Raw genomic sequence first — 27,958 nt, 5'->3', positions numbered from 1 at the left:
AAGATACGCTATAGGTACACACACCGAAAGATAGATACAGTCTCGACAAAAACACAATTGTGAAAGATTACTTAGCTTCGAAAGCGTGAGCGCATGGAACAGCTTCGAAAAGACATGACCTCCATCTTGAATTAGATCAAGAGGAGGCAGAAGAGGAGAGCAATAGGGCAGTTCGCCGACATGCTTCGGGTATGTTAGAGGATAGATGCAATTCTCTGGAGAAGTTTGACAATATCAAATTTGTCCGGAGTTACAGACTCTCGAAGGAATCATTCCGTTGGCTGCTGAATCTAATGTTTTAAGATGACCTGCAGCAACTTACAATGAGGAGCAATGAGCTGAATCCCCTCCAACAATTGTCCGCGGCACTGCGATTCTTTGCAAATGCATCAATTCAATTGGATGTTGGAGATATGGGTGGCATTTCACAGGCTACTCGGCCTAATGCGCGCGCGCTCGCGCGCGCGTGTGTGTGTGTGTGTGTGTGTGTGTGTGTGTGTGTGTGTGTGTGTGTGTGTGTGTGTGTGTGTGTGTGTGTGTGTGTGTGTGTGTGTGTGTGTGTGTGTGTGTAAGTTGTTTTTGCTTGCTATACCCACACGTGGGTGAGTCTCAGGAGATGAAAAGTTGATCTACCGGGGTGTGCGCACGTGTGTGTGTATGTCCGCATGCACACGTACGTGTATGTACACATGTGTGCGTATGTACATGTGTGTGCATGTGTGTGTGGATGTACGCACAAAATATGTGCAATATGTCACGCACAAGACGCGTGTACACAACATATCCCTGCACAACATGTGTAGACACATGTAACGTGTGACAATACAACATGTGCACACTATGTATACGTGTATATCTGTATATGTAAAAGAAAGTTTTTGTTTGTTTGTTTGTTTGTCTGCACGCGCTAATCTCCTGAACGGTGAAAGATAGGAGGAAACCTCTAAAACAAAAAATGTCGGGACGGGCCCCGGGAAGGTTATCGGCTAGGTGGTGAGGCCAGGCTGGGCCCATTTCGCAATTAAAAGCTGAGCTGAATTATAGTAGTCAATCTTCTACGGCCGCGAGTAAAATCTGAATTATAGAAGTAAATTCATTCAAAAATAACCCGGGCAACGCCGGGTGCTTTCGGCTAGTAATGCATAAAAATAATGTGGTGTAACAATACACAGCATATGATGTCACGAAAAACAAAACAAAACGTGCAAAAGCAAAACCAACAGCAAAGCCAAAGCCAAACATGTGTGCAAACCATTATTGTGCATGTGCATATGCAAACCATGACTCGTGTGTGTGTGTGTGTGTGTGTGTGTGTGTGTGTCTGTGTGTGTGTGCGCATGCAATTGTCACCGTCACCGATCCTCATCTTTATCAGGCCCCCCTCCCACTCGGGTCCGCCAAATCTCATGCTTCCCTCTCAATCAGATCCACCAAATCTCAGGCCGTGTTCCACTCAGGTCTGCCAAATCTCAGGCCCTCTTTCCACTCGGGTCCACAAAATCTCAGGCGGCCCTCCCTGTGTGGGCATACGTGTTCTCCTCGAAGGGTTAGATTTGGCAAAACACATCTGGCCATGGGCACCTCCTCCTGCCCCTACCAAAACAACCCACGAAGCCGTAGTATTCGGCACGTTACTGGATCTCACGGGGTTCGGTTCCCTGCAGGCATTGCATGGCATAAAGGGAGTCGTCAAATCCCAGGCCCTTGCTCCCACCAGCATGACGAGGTCAGAGAAACCCAGCAAGCCGCCAAGCCAGGCCATGTCCCAAACGATTCACGCAACCTCGGGAGCCGCGTGCACGGCCCTCCGCCCTACCAAAGCCACCGTGCACTCCGAAACCACCGCACACGGCACGAATCCTCAATCTCACCTCGCTCTCACACATCCTCAATGGATGGAGCTCTACAAGAGGAGGTCCGTCAAAACCCTGGCCTTCCCACCCGGTAGCACAGGGCACACAAGTCCCACCAAGCTCCAGACTCAGATCACCCAAACGCACATCGAACGGCACAACACCGCCCACCATCTCGTCATATAAAACTGCCATCCTCAGGTCAATGTTCACTGTCTTCAAAACGGATGTATTTGACACACCTCCTGGTCCTCTCCATCCCAGGCGACAGGGAGGCGGCACAACCGGCAAGTCTTGCCTCCTCCCTTCGCACGTCTGGGCCGTGACTTTTTTTAACCAGTTGAGAAATTGTCATCAAATTTTCGACAAAGCCATGTTATGAGAATATGGAGAAGACAAATTAATAATTTTGTCAAAAAGTCAAAGGACAGCGTCACCTAAAATCATCAATTTTTATCCAAATGATATATTTCAATTTACCATTTGAGCTTCGTCATCAAATTTTCCATAAAACTGTATTATGAGAATATGAAGAAGACATGAATAATTTGATCAAAAGGTCAAAGGTCAGCATCACATAAAATCGTCAATTTACATGCAATTGAATGGAAATTTTAACAATTTGCATATTGGGTCACTGAATTGGTTCACCAATCAAAAGCTAGAAGCTGATCGGGTTTTTTTTTTTAGGTCAAAAGGTCAAAAGTCAAGGTTTAAATCATCAATTTTCATTCAATCGATTTGAAATTTGAGCAGGGTTTGCATATTTGGTCACTGAAGCGCATTCCTTTTGAGGTCAAAAGGTCAAGATCGCCATCAATGTTTTCTATTGTTTTAGCCGTTTTCGTAATGTTTAGCATAGGTAAAAGAAGTCTGAATACAAAACAAATGTGGATTGGCTTTGCTTTTCTTTTCTTTTTATGGTGTAGCCCATAGGGCAAAGCAGTCTAGAACAGTGTGCGTCCATCCGTATGTGTGTGTGTATGTATGTATGTATGTATGTATGTACGTATGTATGTATGTATGTATGTATGTATGCTTGCATGTCCCCTCAAACGTATACCAATCAGAGATGAGGATCTGGTCACATGACAGGGTTATGTGATTACGTCTGATGTCATTACGGCAGTACGGCGGCTGACTCCACACTCCGGCATTTTGATTCCAATGTTGTTCAGGCCGAACATATCGTCGAACCTGTCATATATCACAATCGCCATGCTCTATCTTTACGTTTTTCATTCAGTGTGAAACACAAACAAACCGATTGTTAAAATGACCATCAAATATCTAAACGCATACGTGTTACGGATCTTCCAACGACACAGTACATATATATAGGCCTTAGGCTTCATGCCTTCATGCCTCACCTTCAGGCCGCTTCGGACAAATTAGCCCAGGTTTTTTTAATGCAGTAGTGTTGTTTTCATAATAATAAAAATAGCGTTAATTCTAATAATATCGTAAATATAATCGTAACAGCAATCCCTTTGTCGTTATTGCAAAGTGCATGGATTGAAGCGGTGTATGGTTCATGAATCAATGATAAGCGGTGTACGGTACCAATAACACGGAAGTAAGGAATTAGCCTCGGTTTTTAATGGTAATATCATTTTCATAATAACGATAATGTAACGTTAATATTACAGTAAATATAATGGTAACACTAATCCCTTCGTAGTGACTGCAATGTTACTAGATGTTAAATATATATCATCTATATCTATATATAACACAGTTTGTGTGTGTGTGTGTGTGTGTGTGTGTGTGTGTGTGTGTGTGTGTGTGTGTGTGTGTGTGTGTGTGTGTGTAATGTTACCGATAGACTCCTAAACGGAGAGGCTTACGTGCTTGATATTTGGCATAGACATGGCCATTGAGCCTGGGACGAACATGGCCGAACTCAAAATATTTGACGATCCATATTTTTTATTCATATTTACCTCAGTGCATTTCAGCGAAGTACCCGCTAATCTCAGCCAGTTCCAGAGCAGCTCGCTGATTCGCTCAGAGCGATCACGTGATGTTCCATTCCCGCCGCCAGACTGATTCGCTCAGAGCGATCACGTGATGTTCCACCCCGTCACACGTCACACGTTTTTTCACCTTTTATGCGATCGTGTTTTGTATCGATTTTGTGCGATATGAATTAAATGTCTTTGAAACAGCTGTGAAACGTCTTTCCACAACCCTTCCGTAACCGATTGGAGCAGTTTATTGCCGCACAAAACGAGATCCGCGAAGCGAGTTGGTCGAGTTGTGCTGACCAAGATGGCGACACGGCGGCTTCACTTTTCACGGAGTATGAGCGTTCTATATATTTTCAATTCAGTGCACCCGTGATTTGTGGCATAGACATGACCATTGGGCCTTCACGGTGTAATTTGTGCGAGGCTTTTGTCCGAGTGAGCTTGAGTCGAGAGGGCGAATGTACGGGTTGGGAATGTACGGGTCTCCCTTCCCCCGCCCGGCAACGCCGGTACTGGAGGACGTCACAGGATCGGTGAGTCTCCAAAATCGACTTCGTGCTGTTGCGAATATGCAGGACTATGTCCGATTGTTGTGCTGCTCTCCGACCATGAGAACTGCAACGTCATTGTTGACTGGCCATCCCCTTCCCTCCCCCTTCCCCCTCCCCCCTCCATCCCCCCTTCCCTTCCCTTCCACCCTACCCCCTCCACCCTACCCCTCCCCTTCCCCCTCCACCCTACCCCCTCCCCCTCTCCCCTCCCCCTCCCTTTTCCCTCCCCCTCCCCCTCCCTTTTCCCCCTCCCCCCTCCCCCTCCCTTTCCCCTCCCCCCTCCCCCTCCCTTTCCCCCTCCCCCTTCCCCTCCCCCCTCCCTTCCCCCTCCACCCTACCCCCTCCCCCTCCCTTTTCCCCCTCCACTCCCCCACCCTTCTCCCCTCCCCCCTCTTCTCCCCTCCCCCCCCGTTCCCACCCCTCCCCTCCCCCGCCCAGCAATGCCGGGTACTTCACCAGGTCCCCCCTCCCCCTCCCCCCTCCCTCTCCCTCTTCTCCCCTCCCCCCCGTTCCCCTCCCTTCCCCTCCCCCGCCCAGCAATGCCGGGTACTTCTGCCAGGTCCCCCCTCCCCCTCCCCTCCCCCCTCCCTCCTCCCCTCCCCCTTCCCCCCTCCCCTTCTCCCCTCCCCCTCCATTTTCCCCCTCCTCCCTTCCCCCCCTTCCCCCCTCCCCCCTCCCTCCTCTCCCCCCTCCCCCCTCCCTCCTCTCCCCCCTCCCACCCCCTCCCATCCCTCACCCTCCCCATCCCCCCCTCTTCTCCCCTCTCCCCCTCCCCCTCCCACTCTTCTCCCCCCCCCCCCCGTTCCCCTCCCCTTCCCTCCCCCGCCCGGCAATGCCGGGTACTTCTGCTAGTCTTCTATATATTAAAGTAGCGGCAGTTTTGTGTCCGGCCGTCACGCTACGTCATTAAGTCTATGATGTCATTACGACGGCTGACTCCACTGACGGACATTTAAATTTACAAGTACACCTGCTCACTACGGGAGCGGCAGGAAGGGTCATTCCTATTTGGGGTATATATATTCTCAAGAACATTGGGTTTGTGTTCATTGACCAAGTTTCTTGTGGAGAGATCGCCAAGTGGTTTAAGCATTCGAGCAAACATTCCATTCATAACCGTTAAGGAACGGCTGGCTTGGCAAGCGCTAGCTAGCTGCTTGGTGAATAAGCACACCTCCAACCCTTGTGGGGTATATAGATTACAGTAGATCTTCCCTCAGTTCTGTGAGTTAAACTTACCTCACGGATGTCGGGATTCCTCCAAGGTGGCAACCCCTCACACTGCAATGAGCCCAGGAGTGGATGACAAGCCACTTCGGTGAGAGTATGATTGGCCAACGTTTCAGCATCGAGTGGTCTCCACATGCCCCTGATCTGAGCCCACTAGATGTTTTTAAAAATTTTTTTGGGGATATCACAAAGACATTGTGTACAAGGATAACCCGAGAAACATCTTTGAGCTGAACCAAGCAATCATAGTGTAAGTTAGGTCCACCCCACCTGCCAAATGCCAGCGTGTAATCAACAACTTCGCCCATCGCTATTTAGCGCAGAGGTGGGCATTTGGAGCATGTGATCGACCGAGTGCCAAAGTAAAGTCTTGCAAGTTACGATTCTCATATTTATAACACATGCGTAACACAAAAGGCAGCATATATTCCTGAAGCTTTATGTATAGTCAGGTTCACTCTGTTTTTTCGTTCAAAATCATGGTAGATTAGCAAACCTATACATTTTTGGAAACATTATTACATGGAAAATCTGAAAATCAATGTTTACATTTGCCAATTCCGACCAATTCGATTCGACCAATTCGACCAATCGACCAATTCAATTCGACCATTCGACCAATCGCTTCGATCGACCATTCGACCAATCGCTTCGATCGACCATTCGACCAATTCGACCATTCGACCAATCGCTTCGATCGACCATTCGACCAATTCGACCATTCGACCAATCGATTTGCCAATCAATTTGACCGACCTTTGCTTGTGTGGAACGGACTGTGAAAACGATGCGGACTATATTGTCGGATACGACACACAGGACAGTGATGACGAACTCTAAATGGCATATTCTGTAATCGTGTATGTTTGATGCCATTGACTGCCTGTTTATATTTTGTCATTGACTGCCTGTGTAGATGTGAAGTTATACTGACTGCATGTGTATATATGATTTTGCTGACTGCCTGTGTATGTTTGGTGATATGAATTATTGTGACACATTTTGATGTTATTAACTGCCTGTACAAAATGATAACATGTATTTGATTATGCAACTTATCGCGAATATAGACAGTATTTTGCAATTCAAAACCTTTGATTCGTGTCTTACCATTCCCCATAGCACTAATTTGATACTTTCATTGGATTCCTTGTCCCTGAAAATATAGGTTTAGTATATTTTAAAAAGTTTTTAGGGTAATTAGAGGCAGAAATAGAACAAAATATGTATTTTACAGTGGCCATTTTGAAAATCCAAAATGGCCGCCATACAGGTATCTCTCCAAATGTAAACATTGATTTTTAGTTTCCTTATGCTATAACCTTTCCAAAAATGTATAGGTTTGCTAATCTACCATGATTTTGAACGAAATATAATTTATTGACATAGTGAACCTGACTAGTAATTCAGAATTAAAATGAATGTACGTATTGTGGATTTTTTTTTTTACTTCTGCCACCAAACGTGGGTGGAGGTTATGTTTTCACCCCTGTCTGTCTGTTTGTCCGTTCGTCTGTCCGTTTGTGAACAAAAAATCTCAAAAAGTTGTGGACGGATTCGGACCAAATTTGGCAGAGATGTAGCGTATGGGACAAGGCCGAAATGATTCGATGTTGGTCAAGATCTGGATTCGGATCCGGCCACTATAATTTATTTAATGAATCTTCACCTTTGGGAGATAAGGCCAAAAACGATACATAGCAGGATTTCTCAAAAAGTTGTCGATGGATTTAGACGAAACCTTTTGGATCGGTTGGGTGTGTGACAAGGAAGGATCGATTCAATTTTGGTGAAGATCTGATCCGGATCCAGCTAGTAGAATTTTTTTGAGTGATTCTTCACCATTGAGTGATATAGCCAACCAGGTGGAGGTATGCTCTCTACTGAGTGCCGCTCTAGTTATTTAAGAGTTGTTTTTTTTGGGCACACCCTGTCTTACGTAATAAGAATAGAATATCCCTTATGTCACTCAGTTGTCACGAGAAAATCGTTGACTTTTCCACACATTTTACGATTTGCTGGAATAAATGGTTGGTGCTAAATTCAAACAAAATACTTTTTGTGATCAAATCAGCATTCCTTGTAAGAAGAATGCAGTGCCATTGTTTTGTAAACTTTACCATTATCTTTTCCCTCAGAAAGCACAATTCAAATAACGGCCAAACATACCAATATGTTATACTCCATTGGGGAGCTCCTCGGGAACATTTTCTGCAGTCTGCTGGATAAAAATGATCCAACGTACAGTTCCTGGAAATCATCGTTCATTACAATGTCTGTGATGGCTTGTGGCCTGCACGACTGCTGGGGCATCGATTCAAATGGAAACCTCAGATACCTAATAACACCAAGTACATGTGCCGTCCAATTGTCCTTCATCAAAATCTATGGAAACTTTGTGACACTGGACGTGAGCGACAATGGCGTTGTTTATGCAATCGACTCAAATTGGAAGCTTCATCGAAGGTTGGTATCCATTTGATAAAAGTTCAGTTTCAATTCCTGCACTTCACCTCCTTCCTTAACTCAATCCTCTTACTGGGCAGGTTACTCTTTCATCATCTTCTTCTCACTCATGTCTCTGTTTATTCCATTGCTGTTGTGTCCCACTGACAATGTATTGCATTAATGTCCTGCAACCTCACTCTTCCATAAGCCTAGGTTTTGAACACAAAATAAAACAATTAAGAGGCCCTCCTCCAGGGTATAACGTGTTATAAATAAAGACATAGACAAACAGGTCAGCAGCTAGATATGACAACACATGAATCAGATGTTAAGGATTTATGAAAACAGAACCAGATTTATGAATCATTCGTGAGCAATACGTGACTTTTGAAATGATGTAATCCGCGACAGACTTCTCGGCACATGCGCAGAAACCCCGAGCAATGAAATCCATCGGTTGGCCGAACCGAACGTATATCATACGTGCCAGATAAAGATTGCGACACAATGTGATGAGTAGTCCAGGCCTTTTTGCATAGCCCAGGACCTGATACAATACAGTGTGCATTGAATTGTAATTTTGTTTTTGAATGGTAATTTCTATCCACATTTCTGAAAAAAACATGTTGGGAATTTTTCCTTCTCAAATAATTCAGAAGACAGGAAACAAATTTTAACCTTATTTTGCCATTTTTGTGTGTATATGTGTGTATACTCGCAAAAGTAACCGACGTTGCCGGGTAACAATGAGTCGCTTCCTGATGGTAATATGAAGAGAGGAGGGGGAGGAGAGTATTGAGGGGGAAGAGAAGGGAAGGGGAGTCGGAGGAGAGAGAGGGATGGGGGAGGATGGAAGGGAAGGGAAGGGGAGGGAGGGTTAGTGTATTGCACAAAAATGTCAGTCAATAACAACATGGGTACATAAAAACAAAAAAGGAACTCTGTCTTCTGTAACACCATTGCTTGCAAAAGCAGCCTGAATAGCGTTCACCAAGTGGTGGTTAATCATATTCAAAAAGGGAGTTATAACACACCCAACTTCCCCAGCCTTGTGACTAATTAAACAAGCATTCTGAGTATTGCGCTGCAATACATGTCCCCTACCAAAGTTCAAAGTGCCATAACTTTGTCAAAAATGATCGAATATGCAAATTTATGCACGGTTGATGCTGGTTTTCAAACTTGATCTGAGGTATGCTGAGACACGTGTGTCATGCCTCGCCTCGTTGATAAGCCCGCAAGGTCGCTCTGTGGAGCAGCCTGCACGTATTGCACTGTGTGAATTATATAATTACCAAGTCACGGTCTGAGGGAACTCGGCTAAAAATTATCCGATTTGCACCAAATAAAGTTCATGAATGGTTGCACAGACCCCTACTTCTCACTAATAGTGGAAACAGAATGTAAATTGGAGTTAAAATAAGCCCCCAAGGTCGCTCTGTGGAGCAGCCTGCACGTATTGCACTGTGTGAATTATATAATTACCAACTCACGGTCTGAGGTAACTCGGCTAAAAATTATCCGATTTGCACCAAATAAAGTTCATGAATGGTTGCACAGACCCATACCTCTCACTAAAAGTGGAAACAGAATGTAAATTGGAGTTAAAATAAGCCCCCAAGGTCGCTCCGTGGAGCAGCGTGCACGTATTGCACTGTGTGCATTATATAATTACCAACTCACGGTCTGAGGTAACTCGGCTAAAAATTATCCGATTTGCACCAAATAAAGTTCACGAGTGGTTGCACAGACCCCTACCTCTCACTAAAAGTGGAAATAGAATGTAAATTGGAGTTAAAATAAGCCCACAAGGTCGCTCCGTGGAGCAGCGTGCACGTATTGCACTGTGTGAATTATATAATTACCAACTCACGGTCTGAGGTAACTCGGCCAAAAATTATCCGATTTGCACCAAATAAAGTTCATGAATGGTTGCACAGACCCCTGCTTCTCACTAAAAGTGGAAACAGAATGTAAATTGGAGTTAAAATAAGGCCGCAAGGTCGCTCCGTGGAGCAGCCTGCACATATTGCACTGTGTGAATTATATAATTACCAACTCACGGTCTGAGGTAACCCGGCTAAAAATTATCCGATTTGCAACAAATGAAGTTCATGAATGGTTGCACAGACCCCTACTTCTCACTAAAAGTGGAAACAGAATGTAAATTGGAGTTAAAACAAGGAATATTAACAGCTTTAACTGACCGCAACTCCAAATTATAGTCCGGAAAACTGTTGGGGGAAATTACCAAAGTTCAAAGTGCCATAACTTTGTCAAAAATGATCGAAACGTCATGAAGTTCAAACTTGATCTGTAACTTACCATGAGGAAACCATGTGCCAAGTTTGAAATCGTTAGCATGAAGAGTTTAGAAAAAAAAAGTTCGGAAAGCTGTTCTTTGCGTGACGGACTGACAGACTGACAGACGGAAGGACGGAGTGCAAACCTAGAGTCCCCTCTGGTGTACACAGGTAGGGGACTAACAAGCATTCTGAGTATTGCGCTGCAATACATGTCCCCTACCAGCAGTCTGTCGTCCGGAAAACTGTTGGAGAAATTACCAAAGTTCAAAGTGCCATAACTTTGTCAAAAATGATCGAAACGTCGTGAAGTTCGAACTTGATCTGTAACTTATCATGAGGAAACCACGTACCAAGTTTGAAATCATTAGCATTAAGAGTTTAGAAAAACAAAAGTCCGGAAAACTGTTCTTTGCGTGACGGACTGACAGACGGACAGGCTAACAGATGGAGGGACGGAGTGCAAACCTATAGTCCCCTCCGGTGTACACCGGCAGGGGACTAATAAGAGCCCTCGTGAAGCAGCTTAAGCACTTCAGGAAGCACTCCAACGAAATGGGTGATAAGGAACGGCCGGCTTGGCAAGCGATACCTTGCCGATTGCTTCTGGTTGAAATGGCGGATGAATTTTAAAAACAGATAGCAGGTACAGTGGAGTGACACCCTTTCCCATGAAAGTATGAATTAAGTTTAAAATTATTATTAAGTTGAATAAAAAAAACAACTAACCCCAGAATGAGAATGACAGCCTCGCTTAAATTAATGCATATATATACTTTTATATAAAAATCGCTAGGAATGGTACATTTTGTCAGATTTCACTCCAAATTTGGACATTTATTTAGTCTACTGAAGGAGCAGTGCTCCTGCTTGAGACGGACGAAGTGACGGACAAGACACAAACTCGTCCGAGAAGATGTTTAATGTATAATCAACTCGGGAACTCTGAAAGCCCGTTTCTCGGGTTCGCATACATATAATCCAAGCCAAAAAGCATACGTCAGAATCAAAGCCACGCCTTTCAGGCGAGGCACGCTTTGGTGGTCATGTGACCGACAGGTGCAAGCAATTATAGCCTCGGCGCCGCGGTTTGTCCGCCAGTTACGTCACCGGCTGGGGCAAGGAGATTATGTTGCTGGTCTCGAGCTTTGGGGGAACCATGGGTCGCTACACACGCCCCCCCAGAATCGACTTGGTCCAGGAAGGTCAACCTGAGGGGGGTCCGGATGACCCGACCGAAACGACCCCTGGCTGGTCGCGGGGGGGGGGGGGGGGGGGGGTCCGGTGTGGTGGCGGGTGGCCGGGCGGGGGGTGCAGTGGACGGGGGGCGGCCGTGCCGCGGTGGGAGAGCCAGCCGTGGCGGCTGGCCGACGTCCATGTGGGCCGGCTTGAGGCGGTCCACCGAAATCCGGTCCGCCCGGCCGCCGATGCTGACGACGACGGACTTGTTGCCCCGTCGTAGGACCCGGAAGGGTCCGTCGTATGGTGGCCAGAGCGGCCCCCGGTGCGCGTCGTGGCGCACAAAGATGTACTCCACCGTGCGGAGTGCTGGGGGGACGTAGGATTGGGGGTCGCCGTGGCGGGACGTGGGCACCGGGGCGAAACATTGGGCGGCCTCCTGGAAGTCCGTGCGCTGGCACGCAGCGGACCAGGGGCTGGTGGCGTCGGGCACGAACTCGCCCGGGACGCGGAGGGCCTGGCCGTACACCAGCTCGGCGGTGGATGCCTGGAGGTCCTCCTTTGGAGCCGTGCGGAGGCCCAAAAGGACCCACGGGAGCCGGTCGGCCCAGCCGTCGTCCTGGAGGCCGGCCATGAGTGCGGCCTTCATGGAGTGGTGGAACCGCTCGCACAACCCGTTGGCCTGGGGGTGGTAGGCCGTCGTGCGGTGCAGGGTAACGCCCAACGTGCGGGCAACCGCGCCCCACAGTTCGGACGTGAACTGTGGGCCGTGGTCCGACAAGATGTCCGCCGGTGCACCGAAACGCACGACCCAGGTGGCGATGAACGCCTGGGCCACGTCGGCGGTGGTGGTGGAGGCGAGGGGCACGGCCTCCGGCCACCTGGTGGTCCTGTCCACCATGGTAAGCAGGTGGGTGAACCCCTGCGATGGGGGAAGGGGTCCCACAAGGTCCACGTGGATGTGGTCGAAACGTCGCTCGGGTACGGTGAAAGGAGCCAGCGGAGCCTGGGTGTGACGGTGGACCTTGGCCCGCTGGCAGGGTGTGCAGGCGTTGGCCCAGTCGCGGACATCCTGTCGCAACCCGTGCCAGACGAAACGTGCCAACACCAGCCTCTGGGACGCCTTCCGGCCCGGGTGAGAGAGGCCGTGGAGCAAAGCAAAAATGCGACGCCACCAGGTGACCGGCACAACGGGGCGAGGTCGGCCTTGGGAGACGTCACAAAGCAGGACCGTGTCCGCGAAGGGGACGTCAGCCAAGCGGAGGCCCGTGTCCGCCACCCGGAGCGCCTGCACCGTTCCGTCGGTGGCCTGGTCCGTCGCCATCAGGGCGAAATCGATGCCGAGGTGGACGGCGTTGGCGCCGGCTCGAGAAAGGCAGTCGGCCACGGCGTTGTCCTTTCCGGCGACGTGCCGGATGTCCGTGGTGTATTCCGACACGGCGGAGAGGTGGCGCTGCTGGCGGGCCGACCAAGGCTCCGTGACCTTGGCCATGGCGAAAATCAATGGCTTGTGGTCGACAAAGGCCGTGAACGGGCGGCCCTCCAGGAGGTGGCGAAAATGCCAGACGGCCAGGTACAGCCCGAGGAGCTCGCGGTCGAAAGTGCTGTACTTCAACTTGTTGGGCAGGAGTTGCCGGCTGAAGAACGCGAGCGGCTGCCAGGCCCCGTTTACCCATTGTTCATGAACCGCGCCCACAGCGTAGTCGGAGGCGTCCGTGGTGAGGGCGATGGGAGCATTGGGTACCGGGTGGGCCAGCAGCGTGGCGTTGGCGAGGGCCCGTTTCGCGCCGGTGAAAGCAGCGTCCATGTCCGTGGACCAGACGATGTCGTGCTTCGCCGGCTGGCCGCGGAGGGCGGTGTACAAGGGCCGCATGAGTTGCGCAGCTCGGGGCACGAAGCGGTGTTAAAAGTTCACCATCCCGAGGAACTCCTGCAGCGCCTTGACGGAGCGGGGGCGCGGGAAAGTGGCGATGGCCTCGAATTTGGCCGGTAGCGGCACGGCGCTGTTCCGGGTGATGCGGTGGCCCAAAAGGTCGATCGTCGCCGCACCAAAGTGACATTTGGCAGGGTTGACGATCAAGCCATGCTCACTGAGGCGGCCGAACAGCGTCCGGAGGTGGAGGAGGTGCTCGGCTCTGGACGTGCTGGCGATGAGGATGTCGTCCAGGTAGGTAAAGAGGAACGGCAAGTCACGCAGCACGCCGTCCATCAGGCACTGGACGCCTGTGCCGCGTTTTTGAGGCCGAAGGGCATCCGGAGGAATTCGAAGAGGCCGAAGGGTGTAATAACGGCCGTCTTCGGGATGTCGGCCGGGCGGACGGGCACCTGGTGGTACCCCCGAATCAGGTCCACTTTTGAAAAAATGGTCCGCCCCGCCAACCGGGTGGAAAAATCCTGGATGTGCGGGACGGGGTACCTGTCGGGGGTAGTGGCGTCGTTGAGGCGGTGGTAGTCGCCGCATGGCCGCCATCCGCCCCCCGGCTTCGGTACGATGTGCAGCGGTGAGGCCCAGGCGCTGTCGGAGCGCCGCACGATGCCGAGGTGCTCCAGCGCGGCGAACTCGGCCTTGGCGACGGCGAGTTTGGCTGGGTCGAGACGGCGAGCTCGGGCGTACACCGGCGGGCCCGTAGTGGGAATATGATGCTCGATGCCCTGACGCACCGCGACGGCCGAAAACGTCGGTCGCGTGAGGGCCGGGAACTCCGCGAGGAGACGCGCGAAGTCGTCTGCCAACGGGAGGACGCAGGAAAGCTCGGTGGGTGCGGAACGGCTCAAGGCGCACGCCAGCGAGCTGAAAGTTTCGGCGTTGACGAGACGCCGGCGTTTAACGTCGACCAGCAGCCCATGGGCGCAAAGGAAATCGGCACCGAGCAAAGCCATGGGGACGTCCGCCGTCACGAACTCCCAGCGAAAAAGCTGGCTGCCGAAGCGGAGGGCGACGGTGCGTGGGCCTAAGGTGCGGATGGCGGAGCCATTGGCCGCGATTAAGGAGGGGCCGCAAATGGCGGCCCGCCTGTCCTCTGCCGAAGCGGGAATGACGCTCAGCTGAGCGCCGGTGTCGCAGAGAAAACGCCGCCCCGATGCTTGGTCCACGATGAATAGCAGGCTTCCGGAACGGCCGGCGCTCATGGCTGGTAGTGAGCGCCGGCCCGACCGTTTCCCGACTTGCCGAACGTGCACGGGGGTCGACATGATCGGGCCCGCCGCCCGAACCTGGCGTGGAAATAACACCAGGCCGGGTCTGGCGGGGGCTCCGGTCAACGCATCGGGACCGGGCGACCCGGCGTCGCCGCTGCCAGTCGCGCCGGCCCGGCGGCCTCCGGGAAGGAAGCTGCGTCGCGGGCGTCGGGCGGGTGGGCGGGAAACTGCGCCGCGGGCGCCGACTGGGCGGCGGGCGGGCTCCCGGCAGCCACCCCGACGAGCTGGCTCGCCGCTCCGACGAGCTGGCTTGCCGAATAGATCTTGTCGGCCTCCCTGGCGAGGTCGTGGGGGTTCGCGATGGTCGTGCTTGCCAGGGCGACCCGTACCTGGGCTGGGAGCTGGCGGAGAAAAAGCTCTCGGAAAAGGAAATCCGAGGGGTGCTCGCCGAGCAACGCGAGCATGTAGTCCATACGTTCGGACGGGAGCGTATCGCCGAGCTCAGGAAGGTCGAGCAGGCGTCGTGCGCGTTCAGCCGGGGAGAGGGCGAAAGCGCCCAGAAGAAGTGCCTTGATGGCGTCGTACTTGCCGTCAGCGGGCGGGCTCTGGAGGAGGCTCAGGCAGCGGGCGGCGGTCACGGAGCCGAGCGCGGCGACCACGTAATGGTATTTAGTGGTGTCCTCCGTAATGCCACGCAGGGTGAACTGGGAGTCCGCCTGAGCGAACCAGACGGCGGCATGTGCTTCCCAGAAAGTGGGCAATTTGAGGGACACTGCCGTGTCCATCGCGTGTCCTAAACTCGGGGTCACCAGTGAAGGAGCAGTGCTCCTGCTTGAGACGGACGAAGTGACGGACAAGACACAAACTCGTCCGAGAAGATGTTTAATGTATAATCAACTCGGGAACTCTGAAAGCCCGTTTATCGGGTTCGCATACATATAATCCAAGCCAAAAAGCATACGTCAGAACCAAAGCCACGCCTCTCAGGCGAGGCACGCTTTGGTGGTCATGTGACCGACAGGTGCAAGCAATTATAACCTCGGCGCCGCGGTTTGTCCGCTGGTTACGTCACCGGCTGGGGCAAGGAGATTATGTTGCTGGTCTCGAGCTTTGGGGGACCCATGGGTCGCTAGACTACTGCATCCAATCCTCATATCCGAATCCAGATTTTGATGATATGCTTCAATTACGTAATGACAGTACCGCACCGTATTGCAGGCACGTGATATGTCAAGGGAGAAGGCTCTAATTTCCTGTTGTGGTCAAGTTTCGTCAGAATTGCATGTGCAATTTCTGAGAAGAAGCAAATACCTATTTTGGGGGGCAACCCCTCCCCCCCCCCCCCCGTAGATTCCCAAAGGGGCAGATTTTTTCAATGCCGTGAACAAACGTTGGTACATCACGGGTGATGAAGGCTGTGGTAAAGTTTCATCGAAATATGTGTGTTTCGGATTGATTCTTGCTCTTCCAGCTCCCAGCTGATTTGTGGAGCAACAACCCGAAAGAATGGCCTCGTAAAGTAAACCAGATGAAGAGACATCTCATAAAGTAAACCAGATGAAGAGACATCTCGTAAAGTAAACTACATGAAGAGACATCTCGTAAAGTAAACCACATGGAGACACCTCGTAAAGTAAACCACATGAAGAGAAACCTCGTAAAGTAAACCACATGGAGACACCTCGTAAAGTAAACCAGATGAAGAGAAACCTCGTAAAGTAAACCACATGGAGACACCTCGTAAAGTAAACCACATGAAGAGAAACCTCGTAAAGTAAACCACATGGAGACACCTCGTAAAGTAAACCACATGAAGAGACACCTCGTAAAGTAAACCAGATGAACAGACATCTCGTAAAGTAAACTACATGAAGAGACACCTTGTAAAGTAAACCAGATGAACAGACATCTCGTAAAGTAAACTACATGAAGAGACATCTCGTAAAGTAAACCAGATGAAGAGACATCTCGTAAAGTAAACCAGATGAAGAGACATCTCGTAAAGTAAACCACATGAAGAGATATCTCGTAAAGTAAACCACATGAAGAGACATCTCGTAAAGTAAATCAGATGAAGAGACATCTCGTAAAGTAAACCAGATGAAGAGACATCTCGTAAAGTAAACCACATGAAGAGACATCTCGTAAAGTAAACTACATGAAGAGACATCTCGTAAAGTAAATCAGATGAAGAGACATCTCATAAAGTAAACTACATGAAGAGACATCTCATAAAGTAAATCAGATGAAGAGACATCTCGTAAAGTAAACTACATGAAGAGACATCTCGTAAGGTAAATCAGATGAAGAGACATCTCGTAAAGTAAATCAGAAGAAGAGACATCTCGTAAAGTAAACTACATGAAGAGACATCTCGTAAAGTAAATCAGATGAAGAGACATCTCGTAAAGTAAACTACATGAAGAGACATCTCGTAAAGTAAATCAGATGAAGAGACATCTCGTAAAGTAAACCAGATGAAGAGACATCTCGTAAAGTAAACCACATGAAGAGACATCTCGTAAAGTAAATCAGATGAAGAGACATCTCGTAAAGTAAACTACATGAAGAGACATCTCGTAAAGTAAATCAGATGAAGAGACATCTCGTAAAGTAAACTACATGAAGAGACATCTCGTAAAGTAAATCAGATGAAGAGACATCTCGTAAAGTAAACTACATGAAGAGACATCTCGTAAAGTAAACCACATGAAGAGACATCTCGTAAAGTAAATCAGATGAAGAGACATCTCGTAAAGTAAACTACATGAAGAGACATCTCGTAAAGTAAACCAGATGAACAGACATCTCGTAAAGTAAACTACATGAAGAGACATCTCGTAAAGTAAACCACATGAAGAGACATCTCGTAAAGTAAACCAGATGAAGAGACATCTCGTAAAGTAAACCACATGAAGAGACATCTCGTAAAGTAAACCAGATGAAGAGTCATCTCGTAAAGTAAACTACATGAAGATACATCTCGTAAAGTAAACTACATGAAGAAAGATCTTGTAAAGTAAACCACATGAAGAGAAATCTCGTAAAGTAAACTACATGAAGATACATCTCGTAAAGTAAACTACATGAAGATACATCTCGTAAAGTAAACCACATGAAGAGTCATCTCTTAAAGTAAACCACATGAAGACACCTTGTAAAGTAAACCAGATGAACAGTCATCTTGTAAAGTAAACCAGATGAAGAGACACCTCGTAAAGTAAACCACATCTCGTAAAGTAAACCACATGATGAGTCATCTCGTAAAGTAAACCAGATGACGAGACACCTCGAGAAGTAAACCAGATGAAGAGATACCTCGTAAAGTAAACCACATGAGACATCTCGTAAAGTAAACTACATGAAGAGACATCTCGTAAAGTAAACCACATGAAGACACCTCGTAAAGTAAACCAGATGAAGAGTCATCTCGTAAAGTAAACCAGATGAAGAGACACCTCGTAAAGTAAACCACATGAAGAGTCATCTCGTAAAGTAAACCAGATGAAGAGACATCTCGTAAAGTAAACCACATGAAGAGACACCTCATAAAGTAAACAACATGAAGAGAAACCTCGTAAAGTAAACCACATGAAGAGACACCTCATAAAGTAAACCACATGAAGAGTCATCTCGTAAAGTAAACCACATGAAGAGTCATCTCGTAAAGTAAACCACATGAAGAGTCATCTCGTAAAGTAAACCAGATGAAGAGACATCTCGTAAAGTAAACCACATGAAGAGACACCTCATAAAGTAAACTACATGAAGAGAAACCTCGTAAAGTAAACCACATGAAGAGACACCTCATAAAGTAAACCACATGAAGAGACACCTAAAAAAGGAAACCACATGAAGAGACACCTCGTAAAGTAAACCAGATGAAGAGACATCTCGTAAAGTAAACCACATGAAGAGACACCTCGTAATATGGGGTTGTGTAATAGATTCTCCTTTTTTAAACGAAACTGAACGAATTTTCTTTTTATAATAAACATAGGAATACGTGTCACAACTTTTTAGGAGCATACAGGCAAGGTCATGCAAATCGACGTTTTTATAATAAAATTCTTCAAAAACGAAAAGCTACCTGGGCCTCCCAGACCCGTACGTGCACAGTCGGGTTAAGCTTAGCAGCGTCAATTTGTTTTCAGGATGGACAGCACTATTAATACAATGGAAGAATATCGCACAAAATGTGGGCTCTGTCTGCTGTAATACAATAGCTTGCAAAAGCAGCGTTCACAAATTACTAGATACAGTAAATTTTGTCAGATTTCACTCCAGATTTGAAGATTTGGAGAGTCTACAGCATCCAATCCTAATATACGAATTCAGATTTTGATGATATGCTTCAATTATGTAATGATAATAATCGATCGTGTTTCTAAGGAAAGGCACGTTTGTGTAGGCTGAAACAAAATGGCGGCTTAAAAACCCAGTGAGGTGCAGTGGGTTGGTCGGGCTGCCATATCGGTACACCACCACATCGGGTTTTTTTTCTTATAAACACCTCGTTAATCATCTTCAAAAAGGATGCTATAACACACCCAAACACCCAATTTTCATCAATGCAATCTGTTAAGAGGTCCAGGTGTATGCATGCAAAGTTTGGGGCCGCAAGGTTCCATAGTTTTGGAGTTATGGAGGAGACAGACGGACGGACGGACACTGCCTTTTATTATGATAGATATATGTCAAAGTTGATTGGAGTGAAGACAGACCTTTCGGGAAGACCATAATTCAGAGTCCTCATGGAGCTTATTCACTTTCAAAGTAATACCCCATATCTGTGATTACGAAGCTTAGAAGAAAGGACACACATTGTGGCTTGGCACTGTAAATGTCCAGCAACTTTCAGCAGAAGACTGTCTTGCCATGCCGTATCATACACTGATGAAAGGTCAATTCATGCAACACCTGTTTTGAGTGTGAGTTGGTAACTAGCCTCAATGTGGGTGATAAGTGCAAATACTTCATCAACACAGCTCCTACCAGGACGGAAGCCAGCTTGTTCCTTGGGAAGGTTGGGGTCTACACCACTAGAGAGCCTGGCCAGAAGTAAATGCTCAAACAACTTAGGGTCAGCAACAGGTTTCCCTGGCTAAAGGATGGCAATGACTTTAGAATGACAAGTTACAAACACTGGTTATTGGCCAGTTTTAGCTTTCAAGGAATGGTAAACTGTCCTCCAAGCCGGTATGCGTACTGACTGTGGGTCTAATTCTGCATGCTGGTCGTCTTTTTGTTTTGAGACAATGGCTTTGGACAAAAGCCACACCATATGTTATTCTTTGTTGGGCAAAATAAGTTTTGTATCTTCTTCCACAACAAAACCTTCATAGAGAGGAGACTTTGGCTTGGTCTTGATAGATATGCAGTACTATAGACAGTGCCATCAGAAAGTATTCACACCCCTTGACTTTTTCACATTTTGTTGGATTACAGCCTGAATTTAAAATGGGTTAAATTGAGATTTTGTGTCACTGACATGCCAAAGTGGATGTTTTTTTTTCTTTTACAAAATAATGAAAAATGGAAAGCTGAAGGGAAATCCATCCAAGCACACGGTCTGCCAGTAACCCGTAACAATATCTACCAGTAACAATTCATATCTACTATTTCAAAAAAATAATCAATCTCACAGTCATTCCTTCATACATTCTCGAAAGTCACCTTCATTTCACCCCTCCTCTATCGTTTTCAAACGGATCTCTGACTTGAAAACCACAAGAAACCCTGTTTGTAATAAATGTTTGTTTTTCATTAATCATCCACTTTCTAAACTCCCCTTTCACCCCTCCACTCCTAAACTCCACCCTCACCCCTCCCCTTCCAAACTCCCCCCCCCCCCACTCCTCCCCTTGTAATCTCCCCTCCTACTAATTTTCTCCAGTTCTGGCCCTTCCCCCTGCCTCCTCCCCATTTCCTCTCCCTTCCATCACATACCTCCACCTCCTCCAACCTTCGACTTTGCTCTATCCCCCCCCCCCCCCTTTAAACAACACCTCACTGTGCCTCTTCCCATCACCATTAAAGCTTTTGTCCTCCTCATCCTTCCCTTTCTCCTGACCCTTCTGCAATCTCCGACACACTATCAGCAGCTCTCCCTACCTTCCCCTCTCACCCCTCATCTTACTCTACCCCTCCCCTGCCCTGTCCTGTACCCGATGCACCCCTCCCTCTTCGTTAACGGTATGGACATCAAACATTGGGGCCTTCGCACAAACGTGACTGATCTCTCTATACAGGTTGCTTCTGACAAACCAGCTTAACAGAAAAGATGTTTCTGATTCCTTAATATCTCTTCCTGGTTACTCCCTCCTCTGGTATGATAGATCTGATCCTCGTCCTGGTGGTGGGGTTGCTATCTTTATCAAAAACTCTCTTCCTCACTCTCCTTGCACTGCCCTCTCTCCACCCCATCCCCAGGAGTAACTCTGGCTACTGCTTACCCTCCGCTCCCACCTTTTGTTCATGTGTGTTGTACCGTCCTCCAAACAGTGATGACTCAATTTACATCTCACTGTCTGACAACATGGACCAACTTCTATCCACTCATCCCAACTCTCTCTCTTCCTCATATGTGGTGATTTCAGCTGTCTGGGTGTGGGAACATCTCACAGCCCGAGAGTAAGTAAGTAAGTTCAGCACGAGAGCAGACCGCAAGGTGCTGAAAGAAGTATCTAAGAACCCCAGAATGTCATCACGGGACCTACAGGTAGCTCTTGCCAATGTTGATGTTAAAGTGCACGAGTCTACCATTAGAAAGAGGCTGCACAAATTTGATCTACATGGGAGGTGTGCCAGGAGGAAACCTTTGCTGTCCATAAAGAACTTCAGGGCAAGACTAAAGTTTGCCAATGAACACCTCGGCAAAGACCAGCACTTCTGGAACAATGTGCTCTGGACAGATGAGTCAACGGTAGAGCTATTTGGCCACAGTACCAGAAGACATGTTTGGCGAAAACCAAAGACAGCATTTGACCACAAGAACCTGATACCAACTGTAAAGTATGGTGGTGGAAATATTATGGTTTGGGGCAGCTTTGCTGCATCAGGGCCTGGGCAGCTCACCATCATAGAATCCACTATGAATTCTTCATTGTTCCAGAGGGTGCTTGAGGATAATGTGAGGCCATCTGTCGGAGAGTTGAAGCTCAACCGAGGTTGGACCTTGCAACATGACAATGACCCGAAACATACCAGTAAATCCACCAAGGAATGGCTGAAAAGAAAGAAATGGAGGGTTCTGGAATGGCCAAGTCAAAGCCCGGATCTAAATCCCATCGAGATGTTGTGGGGGGATTTGAAACGAGCTGTGCATGCAAGAAACCCCTCAAACATCGCACAGCTGAAATAATTCTGCATGGAGGAGTGGGCAAAAAATTATCTCAGTCGATGTCAGAGACTGGTATACAGTTAGAAGAGACGCCTACTTGAGGTTGTTTCTCTCAAAGGGGGCAATACCACCTATTAGAGCCAATGATGTACTTACTTTTACCACATGCGAAATCTGCATTTATGTTTATTTAAATTATACAATTGACTACAAAATGTAAATGTTTCATGATATTTGTTATATTATATCACCTTTATCTATCAATATTGTTGAAATGAAGATCAAATAGCTGTATGTTGAAATATGTTGAAAAAGTCAAAACTTTACATGGGGTGTACTTACTTTTTCACGTTACTGTATGTGGCGACTTCAACTGTCATCATGCCAGCTGGCTGGGTGTGGGTTCCTCTCACACCAGCCATGGCACTTCAGCAAAGGACTTCTGCGACTCACTGGGACTGACACAATCTGTCAATTTCCCGACCCGGATCTCAGTCAATGGAGTATCTTCTCTTCTAGACTTGGTTATGACTAACTTCCCTGCAAATGTCTGCTGCTCTTCTTCTGCTCAAATCGGTTCTTCTGATCATTTCCTTGTTAAAGTGGACATCTCTCTGGTCATTCTCAGGGAGCCTCCTCAGCATCGACGAGTCTGGCATTTCACTCAGGTTAATTGGCACGATCTTCAAGCAGCCATCAAGCATCTGGACTGTTCTCCCTTCTCAACTGCCTCTGACATCAACTCTGCCTGGGAATTCTTTCAAAGTAAACTGCTCTCTTTCATGCACAGATTTACCCCATCTTGTCTTCAGTTGTTGTACCCTTCCTCCCATCCATGGTACACTGAAGCTTGTGGTGAGGCAGTTGTCATGAAGCATCTTGCCTTATCCTCATGGAAGGCTAATCCAACTGAAGGTAATCTCAATTCCTTTCACAAAGCTCGGAACAAGCATGTGTCTACCCTGAGGAGAGTCAGGAAACAATATCTCTCCACTCTCAAGACTGAACTCTCAAACCTGTCTCCCTCCTCCAAATCCTGGTGGCATCTGGTCAAATCTGTTTCTGTTGTTTGTTCCCCATCCATCCCCTCCCTTACCTCAAATCGCTACACAGCTGACACCGCACGTGAAAAAGCCGAATGCCTCAACTCTGTGTTTGCCTCAAAATCTTGTGTCCCGAACCCATCTCTCTCTGTACCCACCTTCACCAGTCGAACCCAGCTGCTCCTGGACTCTGTGTCTTTCTCTCCTGACAAGGTGGAGAAGTTTTTGTCAAACCTCGACTCTGATTCTGCAACTGGATCAGACAGCATCAGCCCACGGGTCCTAAAATCCTGCTCTGCCGCTCTTTCACACCCTCTAACTGTTCTCTTCACCCTCTCTTTTGCTGAAGGTCATCTGCCATCTGCTTGGAAATCAGCCAACATTACCAATTTACACAAAAAGGTGCAAAAACAGATCCTTGCAACTACAGACCAATCAGCCTGCTCCCAATAATCAGTAAGGTCATGGAATCAATCATCGCTTCTGACATCAAATCCTTCCTCTTCTCCAATGGCTTGATCTCGGATCATCAATTTGGATTCAGACCAGGTCATTCTACTCTGGACATGCTGCTTCTGCTGCCTCAACAATTGGATCGAGGTCCTCAACACCAAACAGGAAATCAGAGCTGTCTCCCTCGACATATCACATGCCTTCGATACGGTCTGGCACCCCACACTGTTCACCAAACTCTCCTCCGATGGTATCCATGGAAATCTCCACGCATGGCTTGCGGACTCCCTCTCTGGTCATAGTCAACGTGTGGTCCTGAATGGTTTTCTCTCATCTCCCCCTTCCTGTTCTGGCTGGAGTTCCCCAAGGCAGTGTTCTGGGCCATGTGCTTTTTCTTGTCTTCATCAATGACCTCTCCGAGTCTCTTGAAAATCCTCTCCACCTCTTTGCTGATGACTCCACTCTCTGCCGCTCCATTCCTCATCCCTCAGATCGGCAGTCTGCACCCTCCTCACTCTCTGCAGACCTGGACAAAATCACAGACTGGTCAAAGAAGTGGAACATGTCTTTCAATGCTGACAAATCTCACACTCTCACTATGTCTCTCCGAAAAGACCGACAGGATAACCCTCCCATCTACTTTCTCAACAATCCTCTCCAAGAAGTTCTGTCACTCAAGCATTTGGGTCTCACTATCTGCCATGATCCTTCCTGGGAAACCCACATTTCCAAGTTGGCCTCCAGAGCCAGTCGCCGACTGGGCATCCTCCGTCGTGCGAAGTCCTTTCTTGGCACACCTGAGCTTCTCACCACATACAAGGCTTTCATCCGCAGCTCAATGGAATAATGCTCTCCCCTCTGGGCTGGTGCTCCTGCCTCACACCTAGCTTGGATTCACGCTGTTGAAACCAAAGCTTTCACAATCATTGGAATCTCCCACGATGAAGCTGATTGTGAGGGCCGTTCACTCACTCACTGCAGGGAGGTAGGTGGTCTTTCTGTCTTCTACCGCCTCCTATCCGGCCTCGCTCGCTGAAGCTCCATCTGTGCTCTGTCACCCAAATATTCCTACAGGTCACACAAGATCTGCCAGCAACCCTCTTCTGGTGAAATTGCCAAAATCAAGACTCTCTGCTCACCTTCACTCTTTCATTCCTCTTTACTCCCACCTTTGGAACAAACTCCCTCACTCTCTTCAATCCCACTCCTCCCTCCAGGTCTTTAAAACAGCTGTTCACCACCATCTCTTATCTTCCCCCATCCAAAACCTTGATCTTTTCTACCCCATATCCACTTTTTTGAAATACCGACTTCCTTCCTGGAAGTCCTAGCAGTGTCCATGTGTTTTTTACCCCCCCCCCCCACCCCCCTCCCTTCCCTTGCCTCCTCCCCCAAGCCCTCTCCCTCCCACAGATCTCCTGATGTTCCTGCTCTCAAATGTTGTACTTGTGTGCTGCTTCCCTCTCTCTCCCCATCTTGTCTCCCGCTCCCTTTGTCATATGTTTTATGTGTCAGTTTGTCTTTTTGTGATCAATGTTAGCTTTTACACGAGCCTCGATCTTGTATCCCCCCCAAAAAAAAAACCCACTTCGTGATAAACTCAAAGAATCCAGGCTCACGACTCACCTCCTCTCATCTGTTCTGCTTTTCTCTCCCCTTTGGAACCAACTTCCCCAGTGTGTTCAGTCCCATTCTTCCCATCAGGGCTTCAAGAGATCTTTTCAGCACTACCTCATCATCCCCCAGCTATTCCACTTGATCTCTTCTTTGCCAAATTACCCCATTCCCAAGCTCTCCCATTTTGCTGCTGATTGTGGTCCTCTCCCTCGCCTCTTAGTCAGGTTCACTCTGTCAATAAATTATATTTCGTTCAAAATCATGGTAGATTAGCAAACCTATACATTTCTGGAAAGGCTATAGCATAAGGAAACTAAAAATCAATGTTTACATTTGGAGAGATACCTGTATGGCGGCCATTTTGGATTTTCAAAATGGCCACTGTAAAATACATATTTTGTTCTATTTCTGCCTCTAATTACCCTAAAAACTTTTTAAAATATACTAAACCTATATTTTCAGGGACAAGGAATCCAATGAAAGTATCAAATTAGTGCTATGGGGAATGGTAAGACACGAATCAAAGGTTTTGAATTGCAAAATACTGTCTATATTCGCGATAAGTTGCATAATCAAATACATGTTATCATTTTGTACAGGCAGTTAATAACATCAAAATGTGTCACAATAATTCATATCACCAAACATACACAGGCAGTCAGCAAAATCATATATACACATGCAGTCAGTATAACTTCACATCTACACAGGCAGTCAATGACAAAATATACACAGGCAGTCAATGGCATCAAACATACACGATTACAGAATATGCCATTTAGAGTTCGTCATCACTGTCCCGTGTGTCGTATCCGACAATATAGTCCGCATCGTTTTCACAGTCCGTTCCACACAAGCAAAGGTCGGTCAAATTGATTGGCAAATCGAATTGGTCGAATGGTCGATCGAATCGAATTCGATGAATCGAATCGAATCGAATCGATCGAATGGTCGATCGAAGCGATTGGTCGAATGGTCGAATGGTCGAATTGGTCGAATGGAATTGGTCGGAATTGGCAAATGTAAACATTGATTTTCAGATTTTCCATGTAATAACGTTTCCAAAAATGTATAGGTTTGCTAATCTACCATGATTTTGAACGAAAAAACATAGTGAACCTGACTATCTTTGCACTTATCAGTTTAGTTTGTTCCTTTTCTGTTTCATCCCCATTTTCTGTTTTCTGTTTTGGGTTGTGCACAGTTGTATGTGCCCCATGTATACTTCTCCATCTCCCCTTGATCTCACTCTCGCCTCTACTCTGCTGTTGGTATTTAACATTTTGTTCTATTCTATTCTGCTCTCACTGTTCCATGAACCTCAACCATGTATCCAAAAAAGAAAATATACTCATGTATAAAATATATTTACCAACATGAGTACATTACATTTATTGATGGAGTGTATGTCGTCCCATTATAAGGATAATGAAATCACGTGACATATTTTCACGAGGACATATATTTACGTGAAACTCCCACCACCTCCCTTTACTTGTTGCAATTTTTCCCATCAGCATTGGAGTAAGGACGAGCGTCACAACATTGGAACCTCTTCTCCCGGAAAAGAAAATCAGATCAGTATCGGTGGATGGCGATCTTCTGTGGCTCGTAACTGTCGAAGGCACAATTATGCTCTGCAATGTCTAGCATCATGTTGTTTCTTGTCTAATTACCCTTCTCAACAATGTTTAACAGACACTTGAAATGATCTTATAATCAATCGCATGCTTTGCAAACTCGGCTTATTTGTTTGAAAGGTTCAGAACATTTAGTTGCTTGATTTTTAACTAGACTTCCATTATACATCCTTCTCGACTTTTAAAGAATGTTTTTCAATACTTTCTTACCTATGAGCCAATTGTTGATTACAAGCACCAAAGGTGAAATACTATTTGCAATTAGAAGGTGCTAAGAGAATTCACAAGAATGAAACGCTGGATTCTCAAAAGAACATAAATTGAGAAATGAAGAGAAAATAGAGAACAATGTAATATCACCAAGGCTTGAAATAATCCACAAACTGGGTGGTCATGTGAATAACAACACTGGGATTATGTAATGACATGGGGAATGCATAAATTGGTGCTTTATTTGAATTACCTTCTATAAATACAGTGTATATATATATATATATATATGTATCTCTGTGATTGATTGAATGTTCAATATTTCTGCTAATGGAAATAAATTTGAATCGACAAAAGGAAAAATTGGTAACCTTTCTGTGGGTTTTGCAGATATCAAACCTTTTGCGTATGCTTTGCATGGTGTTGACATTTGAAGCGCAAATTAAGTGTTTAATTGTCATGGTATTTTCAGTAAAAATGTATCCGGACATTTTAAGCAACACATTGTTTTGGAAATTGTTTTGCGGGCTTAAGATTATATAGCTTTGAAATGGTTATTCCCTACTTTTTGTATACAAGATCAAGGCTCATGGAAGAGCTAGAACACTGAACTGATCGTGACACAACAGAAAAAAGCAACAGTAGAGAGGGGGAAAACACCAACAGCAGGGTTGAAGGTCAAAAAAGACCAAGTCTAACAGCGGTATAACTGGGTTTGTAAAATACTAGGGCATGCCCGTACTATATCTATATCTAAAATTATATCCCCCCCCCTCTATTTACATGAAATGGTTTGGTCCAAAGCGAACGGCTTGCGAGTACGGTGACAATCCCCCCCCCCCCTCTATTTACATGAAATGGTTTGGTCCATTCGCAAAGCCAAAGCGAACGGCAGTTACGAATCGCAGTTACGATGAATCGCAAAGTAGTTTTAATTAGTTTTAAAACATAGTTTAACGCCAACATAGTTTGCCAAAGTGA

At 47.0% G+C, this 27,958-nt stretch overlaps 1 protein-coding gene across 1 annotated transcript in view; it reads left to right on the top strand.

Annotated features, from left to right (window-relative positions):
* LOC137425401 (fish-egg lectin-like) overlaps positions 1 to 27,477 on the top strand; it is a 54,673-nt gene extending 27,196 nt beyond the window's left edge. Inside the window, exons 4-5 of the mRNA XM_068113803.2 lie at positions 7,743 to 8,070; positions 26,645 to 27,477. Coding sequence (XP_067969904.2) covers positions 7,743 to 8,070; positions 26,645 to 26,777 — 461 coding nt within the window. The 3' untranslated portion in view covers positions 26,778 to 27,477. The remainder of the gene's footprint in view (positions 1 to 7,742; positions 8,071 to 26,644) is intronic.
* The last annotated feature ends 481 nt before the right edge of the window (positions 27,478 to 27,958 follow it).

The sequence above is a fragment of the Myxine glutinosa genome, chromosome 4 (genome assembly GCF_964187855.1).
Source record: "Myxine glutinosa chromosome 4, kmMyxGlut1.1, whole genome shotgun sequence".
Classification (NCBI taxonomy): domain Eukaryota; kingdom Metazoa; phylum Chordata; class Myxini; order Myxiniformes; family Myxinidae; genus Myxine; species Myxine glutinosa.
This window is presented reverse-complemented; position numbering and strand designations above follow the sequence as displayed.